This window comes from Lichenostomus cassidix, chromosome 19, assembly GCF_008360975.1.
Source record: "Lichenostomus cassidix isolate B80296 chromosome 19, HeHo_3.0, whole genome shotgun sequence".
NCBI lineage: Eukaryota > Metazoa > Chordata > Aves > Passeriformes > Meliphagidae > Lichenostomus > Lichenostomus cassidix.
In genome coordinates, this window is record NC_139499.1 from 7,534,292 (window position 1) to 7,558,966 (window position 24,675).

Genomic DNA, 24,675 nt, shown 5'->3' on the forward strand with positions numbered 1-24,675 from the left:
CACACCATGGAAACACTGTGCAGTTCTTGTTCTTGCTGCCAGGCTTCCTTAAAACGTTTTTCCTGTAACATTTCAGCTCCAAAATTTATATTTGATTCTGTTCCTTATCTGTTCTTTGCTGACTAACTGAAGACCAGCTGTCCCCTGTCTCTCCAGCATGAGATTCAAGCCTGAGAGAATCCTAATTTTCCAAAACAACAGCATTGTTGCAGCAAAATTGTGTTTTGATACAATCTGAGAATTCCCAGTGCCTTGGCAAGGAAAAAACTGGGAATTCTGGTCAAGTTGAAACGTGTTGCTGCTTTAGTAGCAATTAGGAGTCTTTAGCACAATTAAATATTTAATTAGGTGTTCATAAAGCAGAGGACACAGAAGGGAGGACAACATTCAGCCCTGAGCAGTAATGAACACTAATGACTGTAGCTGCAGTGCCCTCAGGAATTCTGATGTTGATGGTACATTTATTTCCTAAGAATAATTCATGAGATTCTGGAGTGTTGGTCAGCATTGTTTAGCACTTATGCACACAGCATCTATTTGTTAATTATCATTGAACTTCTCCAGAAACATCAGCCACAGACAGGAGGCGTTTATTGGTGAGTAGAAAAAGGAAGAAATCTCATCTCTACAAAGCTGTGTCCCTAAGCTGGCACAGCATGTGAATACATTTATTCAAGAAAAGCTTCCCATCACTGGAAAAAAAAATATTATTGTCCTGTGGCAATCCAGGGAAAAACAACTGGAGTTTCTTTAACAAGACCTTGTCCCCAGTGAAGACTTTTCATGTTGTTGCTTATAAACCTTTTCCTGGGAGCTGAACTCATCACTGGAGGATCTTTTAGCTTTAATTCTCCATTGAGGTCATGGAAATTTGGTTTTCAGAGGATGTATGTGTGCATGTGAAGATATTCTGAATCTGCTACCTTAGGAAAACCAGGAGTGTTTAATGTGGCCTGATCTGTGTTTGCTTTCAGTGCCCTCACAAGGGCTGCAGCAACAGACCATCTGCCCTGAGTCACAGGAGTTGTACTCTCCAGATTTGGCATTTAGAGTTCATATAAAATGTCATCTTTGTGCAGAAGGGCATTTTCTTCAAACCCTCAGTGGTGTTTGACTTTGCCTGCAATTCATCCTTTCCATAACATCACATCACTGTATGTGCTTTATCTCTGTGGCTATCCCAGGAAATCTCAGAGCACAGAGCAAGGTTTGAACAACTAGAATCATCCTAAAAATCCCAGTTCTGGCATTTCATTATGAGCAGATGAACAGCACAGCACTACAGCAAAGAGCTGCTCAGTTCACATCAAACAGGAGGCATCACTTCATTGTGAAAATCCACCCTGGAGATTGACTGAGGAGCTGATCGAGTGGAGCAGTGTTGAAAGTCAACCTTGAATGATAAAATGCTACATAAAACATGGAGGTGTCTGCCTTTGATACTGAAAAGGAAGCATTTCCATACACACCCTGAAGAACATTAAATAATTAATTTGGCTGTTGCATTATCCTGTGTGTGAAAGCATTTGGAGGGAGTAATTCCTCCAAATTCCAAGAACCAGGATGTTCTCTTTAAATAAAGACCCTTTTTCTGTCTGCTCCTAGGAAGGAATCAGTGGGGACCACACTGAAGTGACCACGAAAACACAGTGGAGATCACTCTGTGTGACAACTCTGGTCCTGAACTATCCCAAAAATCAACATTTTAGGAAGGTACCAGTCGAGGTGAGTTTGTAGAACAGCCCCACAGCTCTCAGCAAACTGCTGAGAGGAAACCCAGCACAAACACCAAGTAATTTACAACCTAAACAAACCTTGCAATGAGCTCCAGGGAAGGGAAAGAGCATTTCACTTGTTAAGAGGAGAGCCTAAATACTGGATTTATCTGATTTAAGACTCCCAAGCTTTTTATTGGGCTATTTGTACCTAATTTGTTTTATGAGAGCAGTCCCAGGCTGAGTTGAATTTCCCAGTCTGTTTTTATTCAGCTCCAAGGAGAATTCCTGCTCCCTTGGCAGCCTCCTCTCCTGCTGGGCACTGTGGCCAACCAGCACCATTAACTGCTGCAGTCTGGAAATGCAGAATTGGGCAGAAATTGCTGTTTTCCCTTTTCCCTGCCTCAGAATGATACTCTGAGTTGCTGCTCTTCATCCTCTCTCCCTACACTGAGGCCAGAGCTGCTCCTCCTCATTCAGCTCAGGTGCAGCTTCTCAAGGCAAGAGAGAATTTTCATATTCCTGCACTTAATGTCTCATTTTTTTCCAGAAGGGAATGAGCAAAAAAGACATGTTTTAACAATATCCTGGTAAATAACAGAGTATTCACAGTGTAATCTGTATTTTATCTGTCTTTTCCATCAGAATAGGCAAAAATTTCAGAGATTTGGCACTTAGATTAGTATCACCAAGTGAGTGATGCTATCTTCACCACACAATCCACAGTGACCTGGAAACACCAGAATTCCTATCTGGAATCCATCTGACTTTCCAGTTACACAAAACTGGGCTTGTTCTTTTCAGCCTCCTAGAGCCTTTGGTTCCATGTGAAAAATCTTTCCCTCCCTTAGGATAATTTTAGCTTTGCTCAAACTTCTTTATTTCAAAGATGGAGCACCCTGTAGGGCTCTAATTTAGGTGTAGTGTGTATTAAAAAACTTGTGTTTTCAGAAGGGGCAAACTGGGTTCTGGCATCCTCCTTCCTCAGCAGGGAGAACAGATCTTTAAAATGTAAAATCCAACTCTGTTCCAAGTAAAGCTTTCACTCAGATGAAAACATATGTTCAGGGCATTTTACTTGATTAGGGGAAATTTACTATTCCAATTCCTTTTTTGTCACCATCCTCCCATTAAAATTTATGAGGGCTGATTAGTACACACTATTTTTTCTGCATTTTTTTAATCAGAGAGCATCTTTAAAAAGGAAATGAGGGCTCAGCTCTGGCAGCTGCACTTCCTTGCAGGCACAGTTTAAGGCAAAGGTTTCTATATTAATTTAATGTCCAGTTTTATGGGGAGTAGAAGCTTTACATTTTGATTAATGAAAATTACTACCTGTTCACAAATCAGCAAATTGGTTTGCAGGGAAGCATTCCAAGGTTTCAGCTTTCAGAATCTCCAGCATTACTGCACCATGTCCCCCTGGGGCTGTCACCTCTCCTGGCTTTAATTCTGCCACTGTCCCTCCCTCCTGCACAGCCAAAATCACCTCTCAAACCACAGAAACAAAAGACCAAGGCAGGCAAAAAAATAACGTGGTTTCATCCATCCTTTTTTTTTTTTTTTCTTTAAAGCATAAATGGAATTAGCAACAGTGTGACTGAAGAACACTCCTTGATGTCAGATAAGCATTCACTGCAGGCCTTACCAAGTGGGCTTTAAGAATATTCAATTATAGTGCATTACTTTATTCAATTAGAGGGAAAAAAGGGTTGAGAGGATGCCTGGGAAGATTCCAGCACAATTTCCATCTTCATAATTTGAAGCACTGCAGATTTTCAGGTCACTTTCTGCAGTGTCTGGAAGGCAGAACAATAAAACCATCCCAGGGTCTCCTTGTTGGGTTTGTAAAAAGGAGACTTCAAGAGAGTCAGAGATGCATCTTTGTGATGCACATATAAAACATTTAATTATTAGATTGCATAGACAGCATTCCAGCTGTAAAGAATTTGATGATGCTGTCTCTTAATTTCCTAATGCATCTGCGTAATTTAATTCACTTTTCACTTTAGTTTGATTTATTGCTCTCCTTAGCCCAGTTTCTTTAATAAACATGAATGTTAGCAAAGGACTTCTTGAAAACTGGGAATTGGGATTTAGTGTAAGGAGAGCTTCCAGTTTAGGGCAGCTGGTCCAGCTGCAGGCAGGACTAAAGAACATTTATGACTTTGTGCATTTTCTTCTGCAGAAAAATGGAGAAATGGCTTCAGTGCTACCAACAGGTTACAGATTTGAGTTCCTATGAGAGTACAAGGTTATAACCATCAAAAATCAGGAATACAGGTACTTTGTCCTATTTTTTTCACAAGGTATCTCTTCCTTGGTTCTTAAGAAAAGTGAGAAAAATGATTAGTGCAGATTAGTGGGTTTAAAACCCTTTACAGAAACTTCACATATTTACATTTTGTACTATCATTCCAAGTACAAATTTTGGCAAAATTAAATCAAAGGGTGGGTTTTCCACTCTGTCTTCAGTGAGCCAAATATATTTACCCTTGTCCTCACTGTCCAGAACTAAAGGTTTTTTTTCCTTTAAAAAAAGAATTTTTAAGAAAGACAATACAGTAAGAAAAGAACTTTTAATAATCTAAGGCTAAAATGGTAAAAAAATGTATGTGAAATTCAGAGCATTGAGCCTGAAGAAGTCTTTTTTTCCCCTCCTTTCTCCAAAGTCAGCTCTGTTTTCTCCCCTCCAACATCCCTCAAAAACAGTAGATATGGAAACAGAGCAGAAGACATGGGGGGGATTTTTAAGATGTTTTTGGTATTTGTATTATACACATTGGGAACCAATCATCACACTTCATTGTGCCAACTCATACAAAAAGCAGATGAGAAAGGCAGTGGCTTAGTCCTTGGACTCCTGCTCACTGGAAGAGGCAGCTGTGGTGCAGAACATCAAGGGCAGACCCAAAGGTCAGCACTTCCTTGTGGAACTTGCTGAGCTGCATCTTTATTTTCTTCAGGGAAGTAGTTGATGCTTTTGTCTTGTAGCTCATGGCTTTCAGAAGTTTATCTGCCAAGTAGTGCAGCCAAAGGACGTTGCTGTGAGGGTGATAGTCAGTCCAGCTGTTGGAGTTCTCCTCTTTCATCTGCCTGTAGATGTCAAACTGGTAGTCCCCAGCACCTTGGAAGAGCTCCTCATCCGTGGAAAGGTCACAGAACACAGTTAATCCATCCTTCTCCAGCCGGGACAGGGTGTAGTCGATGATGTTGACTTGCATGCCTGCAGTGGGGATGCTGTGTGTTTCCCCATTCAGCACATAGTGCAGTTCTTTCTCATCTGTGTGTTTGACCAGCACGTTCCCCCAGTGCAGATCCCTGTGCTCGAAGTGCAGCTCCTGCTCTGCCACAGCCAGGGACGCAGTGACCTGCTGCAAAATGCTTCTGGCTGTTCCCAGCGAGGAGAAGCTGCTTCTCATGTGCTCCAAGTCCCTGCCTCCAAACTCAAACTCCAGAATCATGAAGAGCTGCTGGTCCCCGAAAAAGTCTGGCCGGTCGTTTTCTGATCCGGTTTCTGTGTGGAATTTGTCCCAGGCTTCCAGGAGATACCTGGGATAGGCTCCTTGGACACAGTGCACAGAGTACAGGCTGATGAACCCCACAGTTCTGTTCACAGACCCCTCAGACAGAAGACTGAGTTCTTTTGAAATTATAACCTCAGGCAGAATCTCCCCAAAGCTCTTCTGAGTTTCACCATTTACTTTCTCAGTCCCCTCAATGGGAATTATTTTTAAGGCCACAGGTCCTCTCTCGCTGTCAATCTGGAACACCTCTCCAAACACCCCTTCTCCAATTTTCTTGCAATCTTTCATCTTATCTAAAGGAATGCATTCCTCAAAAGCAATTGGCCCTTCCTGGTTGCATTCCCCAAACACCTTCTCTGCATCTGTAAGCAGCAGCTCCAGGACAGAAGAGGAATCCCTGGGAGCCAGCAGGACCATGGAGGAAGCAAACCAGGAGCAGCCCTGAGCTTTACCAGCAGACAGGCTGGCTTGGTACCCTGAAAGCTGGGATTTCCCTGAAGGGGTACACAGGATGCTGCTGCCAAAACTCTCATCTGTGGTCACTTTCTTCTTTTTATGGAAGGACAGAGATGCTCGAACTCTAGCCCAGGAATAAGAGCTATTGTGAAGTGAATAGTCATTGCCTCTTACATCTACAGACATCTCCAGAGCACTCTTCTGAGCTCGTTTTTGCCTTGCCTGGGGTCTGAAAAAGGAGTTACTGGGCTGCTGCTGTCTCTTGTTCTTGTGCCTTTTTGGCCGGAGCCTCGTGTGCTTGCCCCAGCGGCTGGCACTGAAGCCACTGACACAGGCCTTCCTGCAGGTGCTGCCCTCCCCAGGAACACCCTTGGTCCTTTTGTGTTTGTTCTCCAAGATCCCTTGGCGGCCCACGGGAGATGCTGGCAGCTGGCAGGCAGGTTGAACATCAGTCTGTTTGTTGAGCTTCATGCTCTTCAACCTCATCGGCACTTCCAGAGGGTCCAGGACCACCACTGGCACAAGCTGATACTCCTTGGCTATGTCTCTGTGACAGCTCGAGCTTCTTTTTGCTGAATCTCTCGTGACATGAGGTGGAACCTCACAGGGTTCCTCACAAGTGCCACTGCCACAGGGTGCAGGGGGCTGTGGCTCACCCTCAATGGGCGACAGTGCTGTCTCGGGAGTGCTTGGGGCTTTTTGTGCGGATGGGGGAGCTTGTGCCCGGCAGGATCCCCGCACCGACGACCTCAGACCAGGGCGGGAGCCCCGCAGCCCCGGCTCGGGCTCACGGCTCCCAGCCGCGCCTTCCGGTCGGAACCACTCGGGCACCTCCTCCCCAGCGCCCAGCAGCGACGGGCGCTGCCCGGAGCACCCCTCGGGCGAGCTGTGGGGCAGCCGGTGCGGCGGGGGAGCATCCTCCAGCGCCGAGCCGCTCTCGATGGTGGTGCTGAGCAGCAGCGAGCTGAGCAGCACGGCCGGGCCGCGGCGGCGGCGGCGGGGCGGGGGGCTGTCGCCGAGCCCCGAGGCGCTGTCGGCGGTGGAGCTGAGCAGGACGAGCGGCCCGAGGGCGGGCGGGGCGGCGCGGCGGGGCGGCCGGGCCCATTGCGGGGTGCTGCACAGCAGCGGCCGCCGCGCCGCGCACAGCGAGCCCTGCCGGCGGCACCGCCAGCCGCGCGGAGGGGACGGCGACGAGGAGGGCGAGGAGAGCGAAGGCGGCGACCCCCGGGGCTCCTCTCTCCGGCCTCGGGACTTTTTGCCCCGGCTCCGCTTCTCCTTCCCCGCCGGTTCCCGGTTCTCTTTCCCCCGGCTCCGGGTCTCCTTTCCCGCCGGTTTGCGGTTCTCCTTCCCAGCCGGTTCCCGGTTCTCCTTCCCTCGACGCCGGGTCACCTTCCCCGCCGGTTCCCAGTTCTCCTCCCCGGCCGGCTCCCGGTTTTCCTTCTTGCGGGTCCGCAGCCGCCTGGCCCCGGCGGGGCGCTTACCCAGAGCCCGCGGGCGGCACTCACCGGGCGGCGAGAAGTCGGGGTCGTCCGAGGGGTTGGAGAGAGCGCTGGAAACGGAAAGGGCGCTGGAGGCGGAGAGGGCGCTGGAGGCCGCTGAGGCCGCGCTGGAGGTGGTGGAGCTGAAGAGCCGCTTGCGGTCCTGCGGCGGCGAGATCCATCGTTCGGGCGGCGGCAGCGGGCGCAGGTAGCCGGCGCGGCGCGAGTAGGTGCGGAGCAGGCGCGGCTGCAGCGGCATGGCGGGCCGGGCGGGCCGAGCCCTGTGAGGGGAGCCGGCCCGTGAGGGGAGCCCGCCGCCGGCCGTTCGAACGGGTATCGCGAGAGCGCGCGAGAGCGCCGCGGCACCGCCCACACGGGGGCGTGGTTTGTGGCAGGACACGCCCCCTTTAGCCACGCCCATCGCCCGGTGTCGCTCCCGGCTGTCCCCAAGTGTCCCCAAGTGTCCCCAAGTGTCCCCAAGTGTCCCCAAGTGTCCCCGCGGTGCTGGCACCGGCTGATGCTGTGCGACAGCCGCCCCGTTGCGTTTCAGAGCCCCCGGGATGGGCGATGCCAGCGCCGCGCCGTGCGGGCTGTGACACGACACTGTGACAGCAGAATTAATAGTTTCATCCCTCTATTTTACACCTGTGTTCTATACCTGTGCGTGGGGTACACCTGTAGATGTGTACATATGTGGTATATCTGTGTACAGAATGTGTCACCTCGCTGTGAGGCTGGGGGGACACTGGCACACGTTGCCCGCGCTGGCTGTGGATTTTCAAAGCCAGGCTGTTCAAAGCCAGGCTGGATAAAACCTTGAGCAACCTGGGATGGTGAGAGGTGTCCCTGCACACGGCAGGGGGGTGGAAATAGATGATCTACCCTTCCAACCTCAACATTCTGTGATTCTATATATTCGTGTGTTCTATACACGTGTAAAAATACAGTGTATTTTACCTGCATTCAGCTGCCGTTCCCTGCACTGCAGAGGATTCTCTGCTTCACTGAGTGCTGCTATTTGCTGAGCCCGCAGAGCCAGAGGGATGTTTTATTCATGCCGCTGTCTCAGGAGGCACTCAGGGCTCAGCAGAGATGCTGCAGCTCTCCTGCTTCCTCCAGGAATTGCTCCTTGTGGAATGACTCTTAGAGCCCTCTAGGCTTTCGTGCCAGTGTCACAGCTGTGACACAGGGACACAGCTTGGTGGCAGCACGGCACCGGGTGGTTCTGACAATCCGAGCCAGGGGTTGCTGAAAAGCAGCTGTTTTGTTCCTGGTATTCCTGTATTGGTTTGAAAACAAACCAGCAGGAGAGCAAAAGTCAAGATTAAAATTAATAGGAAAAAAATTTAAAAATAAGTGAAATAACACAAGGAAAAGCAGTGATAGAGTCAGATACAACCTGACAGCCGGTTAGGGTGGTGGTAGCAGTCCAAGTGAAGGTGATCCTGTGAAGGTCTGGTCTCCAGCTGAAGGTCCAGTGGTATCTCTTGTCCTCTGGTCACTCACCAGACAGGGCTAGCTCAGGCAGTTCCCAGGCCAGGTTATATCCAGCTGGGAATGTTTGGCTTCTCCCTCCTGGGCAGAGCATCTCACAATAGGGTGAGATAATTCCATGAGTCATGTGGTGGGTCCTTAATGGCCAATTAACAGTTATCCGGGGTGGGTCATTAGCAGGTGATAACAGCTAACGGCCACAGCTGGTGGTAATAGAATACTTAAATATATTCCTGTATTGTATTTATTCCTATATTGTAACCTGGGACAATTCCTTTTCCCGTTGTTCTTAAAAAGCAGAACTGCTCTGCTGATCGCTGGAAAAATCAGGTTGAAATCACCTTCCACAGAGAACTCTACCTGGGACTAAAAGGAGGAAACCACAACACTGAGGTGTGAGGATCACACGGGAAGCTTGGTCCTTCCCTTGGGGCAGCAACAAGTGAGAAATCCAGATGGTTTTGCTGAGTCTAGAGAAGCGATCAAGTCCCAGATTAAATTCTGGACGTTTTGTTCTGCCACTGAATTTAGTTAAATCAGGTTTTGACTGTAGGACAGAAGCAGAGGGAGGATATTTGCTATTTCAGAGCAGATTTTTAGGGTTCTCTGTGGAACTCTTGTACTGATGCAGCTAAAGCAGAGACCTCCTGTTCTTTCAGGGATCTCATCATGAATACTCTCCTTTCTCTACTGAACACAGGGAGATCTTTAATTCTTTAATCTGAGAGATTGACACTGGTGATTGACCAGCTGCAGGTTATCAGGAATTGCAGTTTGGAGGGTTTGGGGGAAGAGGATGACTGGCCAGACCTTGTGTTCCTCCAGTGAAATGATCTCAGGACCCTCTTTCTGGATTCCAGAGAAGGTCAAGGATGGACAGTTGGTAATGTTCCTTTCTTTGTCCCTCTATTTGTGTGGTTGTTTTATTTATTTCTGTCACATTTGGCTGATCATAAACCCCACAGATCAAATGTGTGTTTATAGACAGCAGTAGATTAGACAAAGATTTCTCATTCAGACCTCCAGAAGACAAAAGAGTTCCTGTCTCCTTTGGCTTAACCAATATTGCCTTGTGGAAAAACAACAAACAATCTCTCTCTCCTTTGTTTTTCTAGCTTCTTCTCTGAATTAAGTTCCCTTCATTACTTGGATGCCTTTTGTTGTCCCTTATGGCTCTCAAGGAGGTCAGCCCTTGCAGTGGGTAATGCTATTTTCCTTTTTAGATGTTTTTTTCTCAAATGCATTACAGGGTTCTGTGACTTGTAATTTCCGGCGAGTGCCATCGACCATTTAATTCTTTGCAATGCCTGCAGCAGATGCCAAACACATTTGCACTAATTGGATGGCACTTAAGGGATTAGTCAAGACTGCCAAGACTCAACTCATCCAAACCACAGCTGGCTTTTTGTGCTGTTTCCATGGGAGCCTTGCCGGCTCTGCTTCTAAATTTATTTGCAAGCTCCATTTTAAATAAAACCCCCTGTGCAGAAGCCTCGTGGCCTGGCTGTGTGGCCCTGATTTGGGTGCACTGTGGCACAGCTGTGGCATCTCCCTGAATGCCAGAAGGTTTGCAAATGCTTCTTTTAGGGTCAGGAACCACCTGCTCCCCGCCAGGTGAAGGGGTTTTGGTGGCCAGAGGAGCTGCTGCAGATGGTTCATGACCTTTCTGCCTCATGCAAAGGTGGCAGAGGGTTTGCAGAGCCACAACTTCTCAGTTTCATCACCCCCTCACTTAGCCAGCTTTGCATTTCTTCACAGTTTAGTTCTTCCCACGGGAGGACAACACATGTTGGGTGATGCTGCTTTAATTAGGGCTGACACCAGCTGCTCATGGCTTTCTCCCACACCAGGAAAATTCCCAAACCTTGCCTTTCCCTCAGCACGTTCAGAAGCTGTCAGGTTTGTGTGTAGAACTGTGGGAATGCAGTGACCTGGAGGTTTGCAGGAGAAAGTGAATTCAGCTCATCAGGAGAAGCCATCAGTTGTTCTTCATTATTAAGTTCAGGGCACTGACATGATGGCATCAGAGATGAGCCATGGAGTGCTTTTCTGGGCTCCAGGGCCTGTTGGGGCAGCTTTATTTGGAGGGAAATTGAATTGCAGCTCTAAAGAGACATTTCCTGTCCCTCATTACAGCAGGGTGAATGAGCTGAAGGATGCTGCAGTGCCACAGATTGCTTTGTTTCCCCAAAGCTTGCCTAAACTGGCTCCAGTTGGTCTGTGCAGCACAGCTGGGACACACCAGCCTCTTGCAGAGCTGGTTCAGAGCATCAGGGTCACACTGGTTCAGAGCAGACCTGAGGTGAGCTCAGGTGCCAGGCTGAAGGGGCTGCTCAGGAGGCTTTTTTCTCTGGGAGTGACATCTGAGCAGGAGGTGGAGGTGACATCTGTGTTTTCCTATGGCTGGAACGAGTTAGCAGTTGGTAATTCCAGGGAGGAAAGGGTGGAGCCCTCGTTCTAGGCTTTCCAGCTGTTTCCATGAGGAAGGTGAAGGAAGGGGGTGAAGGTTTCTCCTCAGCACTTGCAGCAAGGTAAGATCTGGCAGATGTATCAAGCCAGGACCAATTTCATGTCTTTGTGTTACCAAAGAAGTAAATACTGATCTGTTGGGTACATTCAAGAGCAAGGTTTCACCTTTAAATCAGTGCTTAATGTGAAAACACATTTTATTAAACCCCTTCAGCCTTCAGGCTTTGATCTGGTGTTCTTCTCTTATTTCCCAGTGATGCTTTTATTGTCTTTATTGACTTTAGAAGGTGAATTCATTGCAGCACAGCACTGTTGGTCCAACTATCCTTGCACTCAGTCTCTTAGCAGCATTTTAGTGCACTTTTATTCATTTGTGTTACCTGATTCAGTGCCAGCTCTCCCACAGAACAGGGCATGATGGGTTGCTTTCATTAGATGTGCACTATTTTTCCTTCCTCTCTGCTCCTCTTCCTCAAGCACTTTCCCTTCTTGGGTAGGGGGAGAGGAGTGGATAAATGTTCCAGCTAATAATAACAGCACTCCTGCTCTCTGTGTAGGAGCTTCAGGACTTGGGAGGAGCATGGAACACAGACAGAGGCTGAAAATGGCTCTGCTGGAAATGGAGAAATGGAAAACAGAATGTATTCTGCAGCTTCAGGACTCTCCCATTTCCCTTCTCCTCCCACAGACAGTTCTGGATGCTCCTGGGGATAGTGACAGCAAGACTCTGCCCACAAGTTCCCTTTCCATGTGAGCAGTTGTTGTGGTCAGGAGGGCAAAAAGAGGCTGATTTACCCTGCTAAGTCCCAGCAGGATTACAAGAGAAGCTGAACAGAGCAGTTTTCACCGTGGGCTGCACACATTTCTTGGTTCTTGCATCCAAACCCATCACCTTCTGAGAGCAGCTCCTGCCTGATGTTGGTCTCCACATGCATGAACTGTGGTTTAAGAGCAACTTCCTCTCTCAACTTGTCTGACTCCTCACCTTGTGGTTTTGTAGATGTTGACATGATAGTGTGACAAGAAACCATTAATGTCTCCAGAGCTGACCTCTGCCTTTTCTCCCTTCATTTCCTTGCCAAATCCCCTGTTTACTTCCTCCCCATCTCTCTGCTATTTCAGGAGCTGCTCTGGCGCCTGTTTTGGAGAGATGATGGATTTGCATCACTCAGGCATTTGCTGCAGGAGCATTTCAGCATTTCTGAGTCAGCCTTGGGGAGCTGATGGGTTCTGTAGCACTTGGCAGCAGGGAGGATGGCAGGGTGGGGATCACAGGGACAGTCAGTGCCTGTGGGTGATCATTTGGCACTGGAAGTGAGCAGGACAAGTGCCTAAAACCTAAAACAGGCACTGCAGGAGCCGCTGGTGAATCACCACTGTCCTGGCCAGGGCTGGCTGACACTGTCAGGAAAGCACGTGCTCTGTTTGGGTGAAATTTAAAGATATTATTGGGCTGAAGCTTGAAATCTTTCCATGGCACAGCCTCAGATGTGACCTTGCTGTCACCTTGCTGCCCCCGAATCAGGGCAGGGGGTGGAAGTTGAATTTTCCCAGTGCCTTTAGGTGGCATTTAGAGGCTGAGATCAGCTCAGCACTGACAGGTGGAGGAAAAGTAGATGAGGAGCAGTTTGGGCAGACAGGATATCCTAGGAGTATGTGTGAATTATGAGAAGGCAATTACTGTCAGCAGTGTGAGGAATTAAGTACAGGTGTGACATGGCAGGAATTGTGGGGGGAAAAAAAGAGAGAAAAAGGAGGAGTTTCAGTCCTAGAGGAGAAATCCTCCCTGGGAGAATTTCCAGACTGAGCAAACAGCCCTCATGGGAATGGAGCAGAAGGGTTGCTTTTTTAAATGGGAAATTCGAAGTGTTGAACTCAAAAAGGGAAATACCTGCAGAGATTCAGCCTCAGTCCCTTGAGAGGGACTGAGACACTACATTATTTTTATCTTTAACTGATGACAACTAGGCTTCGTTGGGTTATTTACTCCCCTGCTGGGAACAAAACTGCTTTCATTTGAACCCCCACAGATACTTTGACAAACACAGCAGCAGACCTGATTTTCAGGCCAGGAAAAAAAAAACCCCAGGGTTGTGAAAACCGGGTGATAAAAACAATATCTGTAAGAGCATGCTACAAAGTACCAGCTAAATTGTTTTTGTGGCTCAGTACAGGCCGAATTTTTGCAGCAACAGCATTGTCAGCAAAAATTTGGCTTGTGCTGAGCAGTATTCAGACATTCTGGGGCACATTTTACACAAATGGAAACTTTTTATTCCAAAACAGCCATTGCAACTGTGCTTCTACTTGATGGCTGCAAAACCCCAAGAAAGTTTTACATTCTCTGTGTTTTTTCATTTCAGTGATCAAATGTGGTTTACATCTCCAGGTCACACCTTGTGCAGAACACTTCTCACTCTAAGGGACATTTTTTTTTTTCCCTAACCTGTGTGAATCCTTTCTCAGATTAATTGACCTGGAAAATAATTACAAAAGCTTAGGGCAGAGCTGCTCTGGCAGCCACCAGGTTACAAGGAGGCCACAGGCAGATTTGTGTTCTAGTTTTGCAGGTGCTGGAGAAAGGTTTCTGTCCCTTTGCAGAGGAGCTCTAGGGATGGCTCTGGGATGAGGCACAAAATGAGTGTTTTATTCCATATGACACTGATTTGAGATTCTCTTGTGATTTGGAGGAATTTCATTACAAACCAGCTCCATCTGTTTAAATTTGGTGTGGAATTTAAGGAGGACGAAGGACAAAATTTTCATAAAAGCCTGAGATGGTGAGAATTATTTTTCTAGGGAAGGGAGTTGTGCAGGGCAGTGGCTTAATTGTTCTGGCTAATAGAAATTAAAGGAGATAAAGTAACTGTTAATGGTAAACAAAGGTCAATTACAGGAAATTATATTCCTTCGAATGAATTTAGCCATTACTGGCTCCCTGTGTAATCCATTGCTGCAGTTAGCTGGAGAGCAAAGGCAGCTGCTGTGTCACTGGACTGGCAATGGCTTTGTGCTGTTGGTCCCTAATGCCCCAGGGTGGATTTGGGGAGCTCCAGGCGCCTCATGAAACTGAGATTTGGAGCTTTCACTGTATGGGGTAAGGTGAGACAGGCCTGGCTGGGAATACTTTTGCTTCCTGAGCCAAACCCAGGCTGCTGGTCCTGTCCCCTGTGTTTGTTTCTCCAGGTTCAGCTCCTGGAAAACATTGACTGATCCATAAGCAGATGCAGAATTTATTTTTAAGTTTCCTAATTTGGGTTTTGGTGGGAAGATGTGATAGCCAGGCAGGTATTTTGGGTGACTGTCGAGGACCTCATTGCTCATAAGAACGTTTAAAAAACTCAAAAATTTTATCCAAAGCATTGTCATTCTGTAAAGGCTGAAGAAAGGCTTTAATCATTAAGAAATTTTGAGAAACTATCACTGTGTCCCCTTGGATGCTGCAGCTGAGCTCTTCTCTCTGGTGACAGTGACAGGAGCTGAGGGAACAGCTGGAGCTGTGTCAGGGGAGAATTAGGATATTAGGAAAAGGTTTCTCACCCAGAGGGTGTTTGGGCACTGAACAGCTCCCCAGGGAATGCTCACAGCCTGACAGAGCTCCAGGGGTGTTTGGACAATCCTCACAGGCACTGGATGGGATTTTAGGGTGTCTGTGCAGAACCAGGAGTTGGGCTGGATGATCCTTGTGGGATCCTTCCACCTCAGCATATTCTGCAACTGTGTGACTTCACACTGCAAAATATTTCATTCCACACATTTTCTGGGGGAAACAATCAAACCTGGGGACAAAACTGAATGGGGAGAGGGACTTTCCCAAGGGCTGAATCAACTGGAAAGCAGCTCAGGAAGGATCTGACTTAGTGCAGCTGCTGAGTTCTGCCTGAGCTGCTGCCGGAGAGCAGCGCAGGGAGGAGGGAGGAGGAGATCAGGGCTGGTGGCTCAGGTTTCCAGGCGCTGCACGTGTGGGTGGTGCGAGCTGTGCCTGCTCCAGCCACCGAGCCAGCCGGGAGCATGGGGCAGGTGGCTTGGAAGGCTTTGTTTCTGTCTCTTTTCGATTATAAAACGGAGAAATACGTCATTGCAAAGAACAAGAAGGTCGGGATCCTCTACCGAGTGGTGCAGCTCTCCATCCTGGCTTACCTGGTGGGGTAAGAATCACCCTCTGCTTCACGTTTTGCTGTGATAAGGATGAGTTTTGCTGTGATAAGGATGAGTTTTGCTGTGATAAGGATGAGTTTTGCTGTGATAAAGGTGAATTAGGGTACTCTGCACACGGTGACAGTCTGCTGTGCCTCCTGATTTTAATGCAGATAATTAGACAGGTTGCTACAGCTGCATGTTGTAATGTCTAATAGATGATATCTGATTTTTCACCTGCTGGGAATCACTAGATTCAGCTCTACCTTTCAGATTAAGGTCGGATTAAAAATAGACCCAGTGACTATGGCTTTGTGCTGCATTATTTATGCCTTTATTTCTATATTCTGTGGGAATGGTGCCAAACCTTAACACCCCACTCACCAGGAACAATGAGCATTCATGGCCACGGTGCTGAGCCTTGGGCACACCTGGGGTTGTCTGCACAGCACCACGACCTGCTCAGGAATAGATTCAGGAATAGATAGGAGGGAAGCAAGCAGAAAGGGAGAGATTTCTTAGCTGGAGTGGGCTGCAGCAGCCGGGGCTGTGGGGGCTGAGGCAGCGGGAATGTCGGCTGCCTTGCATTCATTTTGGAGCAGGGAGACTTGGCTCAGGAATGGCTGGAGCACTCTCTGGAAAGGCCCAGTTCTGCAAGAGGCTGGGCATACTGGTGTGGAATGGGCACAGGGATGGTCCTTGCAGGCTCAGACCTGGAATTATCCAGCCTGTGCTGTTGCTGAGTTCCTGAGGCTTTTCAGAAGGCTATGCCTATGTCTGTCCCCTCACTGGCTGTGCTTCTGGGTCCCTTCACCTCGTGTTGCCACTGATTAAATATAGCAGAGTCACTTTTACGTGCTGGGTGTATTTATAGAAAGCTGTGCAGTCCCTGAGCCTGCTCCAGTGAAGCCTCAGCAGTCTGGCATGGAAAAACCCTGTGGATAACATTGCTGAGGACACATCCTCTGTCCAAGGGGGTACAGCATGGCCAGGGGCTGTGGGTGGATAGGGAACGGATATTTTCCTCCCTTGGCACTGTCACTGATGGTCCCTGCAGTGACTCCTCTGTGGCTGTTCCTGTCCAAAGGCTGCTTTGGGGGTCACCAAACCCCTCTGGGTTATTTCGTGGATGCAGCTGCCATTTCTTCATTGATTCACTGCAGAGAATGCAGGGGTTTATTTAGAGCCCTCCTGGGAGAGAAAATCAATGTTCTCAGGAAAACAGGAAAGTAGGGAACTTCCTGGGGTGGGGAATGTTCATGTGCAGGTTTGTCACACATGGCAGGTGCAGGGCTGTGGCTGCCAGTGCTGCTCAGCCCCTTCCCTGCCCTGTGTGCAGGAGAGCCCTGCAGAAGGGAGCTGTGCCACCAGGACAGCCTCTGTCCCTCTGCCAGCACCTGCCCCATCACACTGCCTTACAAAAGGCTGTAAGTATCCAGCTGAGAACATTCCCTGCAGGTTTCTGTTAGGGATACCAAACTCACCTGCAGAGGTTGAATCTCCCCAGCCATGGTATGTTGCTGTCTGGCAGCCGAAATGCTGGTGCTGAAATGAGAGTTCTGTGCTTGTCAAACCAACCACACTCTCCCCTGCAACCTGAAAAGTTTGTATCGTTTTTCATGTGAGAAATACACAGCCCTGCTCTTCGTTCCTTTTGCTGAGGTTGCTGAATGTGGCACTGAGGGAGGTGTGAGGCTTTGGGTTTTTTTTACCTCATGACCTGTTTTGACACGTTTCCCCACTGTGGACAAGCGCAGCTTGTGTCCAAGAGTTGATTCTGTATTCGAGGTAGCAGTTGCAGAGGGTTTGGAGCCATTGGCATGTTTTGATCTGACCTTGCTGTGACTCTTCTCTGTCTGACACCTTCCCTGCCTGCCCCTAACGCTGCTGTGTTCACACAGGTGGGTGTTTGTTGTCAAGAAAGGCTACCAGGACACAGACACGTCCCTGCAGAGCTCTGTCATCACCAAGCTGAAAGGGGTGGCCTTCACCAACACCTCGGAGCTGGGGGAGAGGCTGTGGGATGTCGCAGACTATGTCATCCCTCCCCAGGTTGGCATCACCCCCTGCTCCTTTCTCTGCCACTGTGGGTGCTGGACTGAGCTGTCCAGGTCTTCTTTGAATTAGCAGGAGCTGGGATACAAGGAAGTAATGCTGGGAGGGGTTTTCTGTTGTGAGGTTTTTATTTGGGGTGCTCTGCCTCCCCCCAGGGCCGTGGGCTGGCTCTCGTGGTTGTGTGAGCACCCACAGCATGAGGGAGCTCAGCCAAACAAACATCCACACAAAGGGTCATGTTGTGCCTCAGCCTGAAAAGCCTCTGGAGAGAGGGGGATTGTTCTCTTCTGCAGAGAGCTGCATCCTCCCTGGGACAAGGACTTTAAAAATAAACCAAATTTTCTACCTCTTTGTTTATTGCAGGGTGAAAATGTCTTCTTTGTCATGACAAATCTGATTGTGACCCTAAACCAGAGACAAGACACGTGTCCTGAGGTAGGAAGAACTGAGCCCCTTGACCCCCAGAACCCTCCAAAACCGGGGGTAAGAACTGACAGAGGACACTTCTGGAGCAACAAAGAAAGGAAGGATGAAAGACAAGTGTTTTTTTCCTGTAGTGTAATACCTCCGTTGGGAAATTACTGTAAACCTGGGAGGCTCAGCTGTCTTAATTTCCAGAGGCACTGATCATGTAGAGCCTTCCTGACTTTAGGTGGTGTTGGATTTCTGCCCAGCTGGAGATGAGACCAGGCAGGATTAGAAAAGGCCATGGGAAAATAACTTCGAGGTGACTTGGGGTAGTTATGGGTAGAGGAGACTTTTTAGGAGCCCCAGCTTTGTGGTTTAGATCCAAGGTATGGTTATCTTAAAGCACAGTGGCCTCCTGCCTGGTTTTGGTGAGTACCAATATTGTTTTTTTCCAGTCTGTCCCTCTCCAGACTGAGCAGAACCCAAAATCAGGACAGTGTGGCTGAATCCTGGTGCTGCTGGTGGTGGGATATGTTTGCAGGACCCCCATTCCCACTTGAGCTGCGTGCTTTTAGTGCTCACACAGGGAATTCACACCACTTTCTCACCCCTCTGGCTCTGGTGTCCTCTTAATTGAGTCCTTTTCCACTTTGCAGAGTGCCAGCATTCCTGATGCCCTGTGTGACAAGGACACTGACTGCCTGGAAGGGGAAGCAGTGGTGGCTGGCAATGGTAAGGGAAGGGTCCTTCTCTGTGCTGTGTCTGGTGTCCCTCAGAGGCCTCAGCCTCAGCCACCCCCTGAGCTCTGGTTCTACAGAGCACCAAGGCCTTTTTCCCTTTCCTCTCTTTTATGAAGATCCTTGCCTTGCTCACAACTCTGTGGTGGCTGGGCTGAGGCACCCTGGGCTGCCCAGAGACACGACAAGAGGGTGTTTGTTCCAGCTGAGAGGCCCTTTCACAGCTTGGAGGAGAGGGAAAATCCTCTATTTTCATGTGCCCTGTAGGCAAGGAGAGGAGGTGGCTGCTGGGTGTGACCTTTTCTGTGATGTCTGCTCGCAGGGGTTAAGACTGGCCGTTGTTTGAAAGACAGGGACAGCACCAGAGGCACTTGTGAGATCCTGGCCTGGTGCCCAGTGGAGAAAAGATCCAAGCCCAAGTAGGTGTCCTGTTTCCAAGCTTGAGCTGCTTGGCTTGTGTGTCACTCAGGGCAGTTCCTGTGTCCCCTCTGCTTGGGTGCTTGCTCCAGTGGTGGCTGTTCAGTGAAGAGGGAGCTCTGCAAGGCTCTCCTGGCAGGATTTGCCCTCTGCTCCCCCTGCTTCCCTCCCTGGCTGTTCCCAGCTCTTGGGGTGTCCCCTGAACCTGCATGTTCCTCACCAACCCCTTGCTGGCCCTTTGGGGGAAGTGGCACAGCTGGCCTGGTGCCATCCAACCTTCTGGATGAAGCTGCTTCTAAAATGGCAATTCAGGGTTCAACACTGTGGGCAGGGGATGAATGTGAGACAGAGAACAAACCCTTCTCTTCCAGGAAACCTCTTCTGGCCAGTGCAGAAAACTTCACTGTTTACATCAAGAACTCCATTCGCTTCCCCAAGTTTAAGTTCTCCAAGTAAGTGCACAGCTTCCTGAGCTGCTTCTGCTCAGCAGATATTCCCTCTCTTCATGAAGTGCCTGGACAAGGCTGGGAAAAATGCAAATTTAAAAATATTTGTTCACCTTTGCTGCTGCAACATGAACAAACTAAAGCAGAAAGGTGCATGTTCTGGCTCTTCTCCCATGCTCAGATAAGCATTTCTAGCATCCTCTTGTTTTTCCTTGAGAAAATCAGGTGGCTTTGGAGCAGTCTGGCAACCATGTGAGCCCAGATTCAGCTGGCCAAGTCCAGCCTGGAAGTAATTTTTTGGGGGACAGACTGCTTTCCCCAGGCCAGCAGCAGAGCCACTCTCAGGGTGACAAGGCTGGTGTGCCCAGAGGGTGTTGGAGAAGCCTTGTCTCTGCTGTCCTGGTGGAGGCTGTGGGGACACAAGGTGAATTTTTCCTATTTCCTCCATGCAGGATGAATGTGCTGGCAACTGACAACGAGTCCTACCTGAAGACCTGTCGGTACAGCCAGGAGCATCCCTACTGCCCCATCTTTGTGCTGGGGAACATCGTCCGCTGGGCTGGGGGCAACTTCCAGGAGATGGCCTCAGAGGTAGGAGTGTCCCTCAGGCTTGTGTGTCTTCCCAGCTGCTCACTGGGAGGCAATCAGGAGAATCACTGCCCAGGGAACTGCCTGCTGTCCAGGCTGCACTGCAGAGGTGCCAGGGCTTGAAGCCAAGCTGGTCCCATTTATCCTGACCCCAGGGAATGGGGGTCTTCTAAAAGAGCTGGTTGGGTCACTTATCTGTTATTCAGGGCTGCCCAAACTGCTGTTCTGCCAGCAGGGATTCTTTGTTTAATTTCAACATTACTGCAGCATTGGTTTAAACTCAGAACTCTGGAACTCCACCCTTCCATGAAATATCATCATCTCCACTGAAGCATGTTACAGCCACTTAAATGAATGAAATCAGAGTTCTGGGATGAGAAACTTCAGGGTACCAGCACAGGGGAAAATGGGGTTGTGGAGTAATAATGTGATTAATATCACACACCCAAACTCAGCCCAAACCTGTGCCCCTGTCTGTGACCAGAAGTGCAGCTGCTCCTGTCCCTGGGGAAAGCCTGCCCAAGGGTCTGAGAAATTTGAAGACACTTTAACTGAACTAAGCTTAAACAACTCACCCTGTCTCTCTCTTTTAAGGGTGGTGTGATAGGAATTCAGATTGAATGGAACTGTGATCTTGATAAAGCCCCTTCTGAATGTAATCCTCACTATTCTTTTAGCCGGCTGGATAACAAGTCTGCAGAATCGTCCATCTCTTCTGGGTACAACTTCAGGTGGGTACAGAGGAGGCCACAGTGTGGGACCAGAGCTGGTCTGGGCTGCTTGGGCTTGCAGGTTGGCAGTGGAGTGGCACCAGCCTGTGCCAGGCACTGCCACAGCCAAGCACAGAGCACTGCAGAGGAGGGAGGGAGGGAGGAAGTGCTCCTGGCAGGGTAAAGCTGATTTTGATAAGGGAATAAATCTGTTTGAAGAGATTTGTGAATTCAGAGGGGCAGATGGAGTGAAACCCAGCATTGCTGTATTCCAGGTTTGCCAAGTATTACCGGGATGCTGCAGGGGTCGACTACCGGACACTCATTAAAGCATACGGAATCCGCTTCGATGTGATGGTGAATGGCAAGGTGAGGACCCAGTCCAGAGTGTCCCAGGGCCTCCAGAGAAAAGTGGGGACATTCCTCAGTGGGAAGGCGGCTCTGGGGTGAGGACAGCCTCTCTGGCTTGCTGGAGGAAAGGGGTTTTCCCACTCATCCATGTGGAACTAACCCTGTGTAAGAGAGGAGATCACCTGGAGTGAGGCTGAGGCTGCACCTCTTCTGCTTCTGCTTCATGTAAAGCCCAACGTGCCCCAGAGACTCGTTTTCCATGTGTAAGCACTGCAGAAAAAAAAGAAGCCTAATCCAGGCATGATGCAAGCTCAGAAATGCAGCCAGGGACAGTCAGAGCTGAGACACACAGACCTTCAGCCTCCAAGATTATTCACTGCAAATCCCCCATGGTTATGTCTGTGAGCAAAACACACCCACAGGCAGCAGCAGCTTCCCTGTGTAGTACCACACCCTTGAGTTCGTTTTGTGCGTTGTGTTTTTATGACCTTTTTTTTTCCAGGCAGGGAAATTCAACATAATTCCCACCATTATCAATATCAGCTCCGGGCTGGCACTCATGGGAGCTGTAAGTGACTGTTATGCTTTGGAGTAGCCCGAGGGTTGATGGGGGGTTGATGGGTTGACAAATGGGATGAAAATGGGATGGGGTGTTTAAATCTTCTCCAGCAGAGTCTTTACTACTCAGACAGGTGTATGTCTGTGTCCTGTCTTAAAGGCATTAGTAATGTACCTGGCAGTCTAAACACCCCCACAGGGGGTATAGAATACATAAACCCCAGAAAATGCACGGAGAATGAAAGAAAATACAGCTTCTACAAGTTATACTTTAATTAGTGTTTATTGCTAACGAGATCAGAGGACTTCCTCTTCTGTTTCAAAGATAAAACACAAGTTCTTTTGCTTTGCAGGGAGCTTTCTTTTGTGACCTGGTGCTGCTTTATCTCATCAAAAAGAGTAACTTTTATCGAGGCAAAAAGTATGAGGAAGTAAAGTAAGTGGGCATGGCTTATTGTAATGAGTGATAGAAATTAAAGGAGATACAGGAGTCAATCACTATTAACGGCTAATGAAGGCCAATTCCAGGGAAATATATTCCTCCAAATTATTTTGGCCAAGTTATTGGCTTCCTCTGTAATTCATTGCTGCAGTGAGCTGGAGAGCAAAGGCAGCTGCTGTGTCATGGTTGGACTGGCAATGGCTTTGTGCTGTTGGTCCCTAATGACAGAGGATGGAATTGGAGCAGCTCCAAGAGCCTCATGAAACTGAGTTCTGGAGCTTTCACTGTATGGAGGCACCTTTGGGGTAAGGTGAGACAGGCCTGGCTGGGAACATTTTTGCTTCCTGAGCCAAACCCAGGCTGCTGATGCTGTCCCCTGTGTTGTTTCCCCAGGTCCAGTTCCAGGAAGTCCTTGTCGAGCCCCACGCTGAATGGGAATCAGAGCCCAGACCAGCTCGGTGGGCTCTAGGCACAGCAATGGCTCTGCCAGCTGGACTTGTGCTCCAGGAGAACCACAGAGGTGTGGAATCACACCAGCACTGGGGGTGGACATACCCCAGATCAGGCCTGCTATTATCAGGATTCCCAGAGGAAGAAACCTTCTACAAAGACTGCCCTTCTTCCCTGAGGTTTCTCTGGCATCCTGAGCTTGCAACAGTGTGTCATCACTATGGATTTATAAAAGGATTTTTATAAAAGGACGAAGAAGGCACCAAATGAATGTTTTTATATCCACTGACAGATGTATCTGTACTTATGCCAATAGCCAGCGTTGTCCTGTGGCTGTGCTTTGCTTCCACGTGCGGAAAAGCTGTGATGGGAACGACCACTGGCACTTTGGGAAGGGCTGAAGCTGAAATCCACCCTGTTCCCTGCTCTGCTGCCTCGGCAGCCACCACTTCCAGCTCGTGCCTGTGTGACGTGACATCAGGTGTGAAGCAGCAGGACTGCTCTGCTCAGGAAGGGCAGGGAAATGTGGCACTGGAGCAGCTCAGGGGCTGTGACCCTGCAGGGCCTGAGGCTGGGGAGGACACTCACTCTTATGGGGGTTAATGCACTGAAAAGCAACGTGGCCCTGGAAGCAGCTGCACAGGGCTGGGTTTAGGTTCTGCCTCCTTTGTTCAGTGCCTGGTTTCATTTGCTCAGGATTGTCCTTCCTGATTTCTTGTGGTGGGGAGATCTGGATGGGGCACTAAATGCTTCTGTTTCTCACACTACCCCAGGCTGTGCTGCAGACTGAAAAGGGCAGCTCTGACAGTGACAGGCTTTGCCAGCTTCTTCCAAATACACCAACGGCAGGAAAATTTAAAAGACATCAAAAATTTAAAAGACATCAACACCAGTAACTTCCAGGAAATCCAAGTGCTTCTTTGTTTCTCAGTAATCTATCTCTCTGCAGCCCAGTGTGTCAATTTATGCTCATGTGGGGATGTAACTCATCTCAGAAAAGGGCTCTGGAATATCATTGTATTCTGTAGATGCTGCCCCATCACCATTGACTGGGAGTTGTAGTGATGAAGATTAAATGAAGTTTCTGTGCACTCTTTGAATACCAAAATCTAAAGGGCTCCTGCTGCAGTATCTGGCCTTCAGGGAGCTGCTGCCATCGAGTGTCTGCACAAATGGCACCAGAAACTGCAACCACCTTTGCTCTAACTTCCTCGAGGTGGTTCCTCTAAAGTACAGGCTCATTCTAAGTTAAAATTCACCTCTGTTAGCAGTGGCAAACTCTGAACCCAGCCACTGATAGCAAACCCCACCCAGTCTAGTTCATTCCCTCTGCTTCTGTGCATTGAGTCAAAAATGGGGCTGGAAAATAGAATTAAACAGTGGAGTTAATTTAGGATAAGCCATGTACTTCTGGTGCTCTGATCTTGTCTAAAACCTCCTCTCCACGTCAGAAGTCTCCCCTCTTGGCAAACACAAGTCCCCCAGTGTGGAACTGCACAGGAGTTCCAACAGCCCAGGCTCCTGACTGTCAGGGTTTAACTCTTGCTGAGTAATTTCTAGATGGTGAAACAGATGGTGAACGTCCCACATGACATCAAGGCCTGGCACAACTCCTGGCGAGCAAGCAGCTCATCCTTACGTGCAAAGCTGACTGTGCTCTGCTGAAACCATTGTTTCAACTTCACAAAACATCCTCTTGTTAGAGGACCAAAGCTATTTCCTGAACCCAAGCCTTCAGGCCTCCCAGATTCCCTAGAATGTTTCCTTTCTTTATACTGTGTAACACAATCCCTACAACCCCTGCTGTTAATAAAACATAACCAGATTCCTTCTCAGGAGCTCGTTTCTTGAGTTTGACTTTTTTTTCTCCTTGTGTTTAATGTACAGCAATAAAATGTGTCACTTCAGGCCAATGCTCCCTGAGACTGTTCTCTACAGTGCTTTTTCAGGTCACACCACCTTCTCTCGGTGACACAGTGATGTAAGCAAGTCAATGAATCACTGTTTGTAGGAACAGGGCTATAGGAAAGGTATTACCTGGGTTGTGGGTGATGGAATTTTCCTCTTAAGTGACTTTTCTGATGAGCAGTGACAAGCAGCTGTGACAGTGTCATTTACTGATAGCAATTGTGGATGAGAATGGTTGCATGTACATTTCTGTACCAAACCTTTATGTACAGTTAATTACATTATCTTCTTGTGTAAATGGATTATTTTAAAGTAATTTAATTATTTCA

The 24,675-nt window shown here is 48.6% G+C and overlaps 2 protein-coding genes across 5 annotated transcripts; one reads left to right on the top strand and one right to left on the bottom strand.

Moving 5' to 3' along the window:
- Positions 1–3,246: 3,246 nt before the first annotated feature.
- HASPIN (histone H3 associated protein kinase) lies at positions 3,247–10,286 on the bottom strand. Its single transcript, XM_085078748.1, has 3 exons — positions 8,576–10,286; positions 8,134–8,455; positions 3,247–7,457 (listed from the first exon to the last, which is right to left on the bottom strand). Exon 3 carries the CDS (start codon positions 7,433–7,435, stop codon positions 4,583–4,585), a length of 2,853 nt encoding a protein of 950 aa, XP_084934874.1. The 5' UTR covers positions 7,436–7,457; positions 8,134–8,455; positions 8,576–10,286; the 3' UTR covers positions 3,247–4,582.
- Positions 10,287–10,778: 492 nt separating this feature from the next.
- P2RX5 (purinergic receptor P2X 5) lies at positions 10,779–24,343 on the top strand. 4 transcript variants are annotated; one of them, XM_085078780.1, is made up of 13 exons: positions 10,779–11,201; positions 11,697–15,287; positions 17,178–17,328; positions 17,695–17,814; positions 18,396–18,471; positions 18,799–18,895; positions 19,265–19,345; positions 19,792–19,930; positions 20,522–20,658; positions 20,913–21,006; positions 21,491–21,556; positions 21,900–21,982; positions 22,382–24,343. In XM_085078780.1, exons 2-13 carry the CDS (start codon positions 15,151–15,153, stop codon positions 22,455–22,457), a joined length of 1,257 nt encoding a protein of 418 aa, XP_084934906.1. In that variant the 5' UTR covers positions 10,779–11,201; positions 11,697–15,150; the 3' UTR covers positions 22,458–24,343. The 4 variants fall into 4 exon arrangements, with proteins under 4 accessions (XP_084934906.1, XP_084934908.1, XP_084934909.1 ...); XM_085078782.1 differs by having other exon boundaries at positions 17,695–17,766; XM_085078783.1 differs by lacking the exon at positions 11,697–15,287.
- Positions 24,344–24,675: the final 332 nt, after the last annotated feature.

What these genes read in the sequence shown, in the direction of transcription:
- HASPIN (XM_085078748.1), bottom strand. Translation starts at nt 7,435, where the DNA reads ATGCCGCTGCAGCCGCGCCTGCTCCGCACCTACTCGCGCCGCGCCGGC.
- P2RX5 (XM_085078780.1), top strand. Translation starts at nt 15,151, where the DNA reads ATGGGGCAGGTGGCTTGGAAGGCTTTGTTTCTGTCTCTTTTCGATTAT. An exon ending in TCCAGGAGATGGCCTCAGAG is followed by an intron (nt 19,931 to 20,521) that starts GTAGGAGTGTCC and finishes CTCTCTTTTAAG; the next exon opens with GGTGGTGTGATAGGAATTCA. An exon ending in AAAAAGTATGAGGAAGTAAA is followed by an intron (nt 21,983 to 22,381) that starts GTAAGTGGGCAT and finishes TTGTTTCCCCAG; the next exon opens with GTCCAGTTCCAGGAAGTCCT.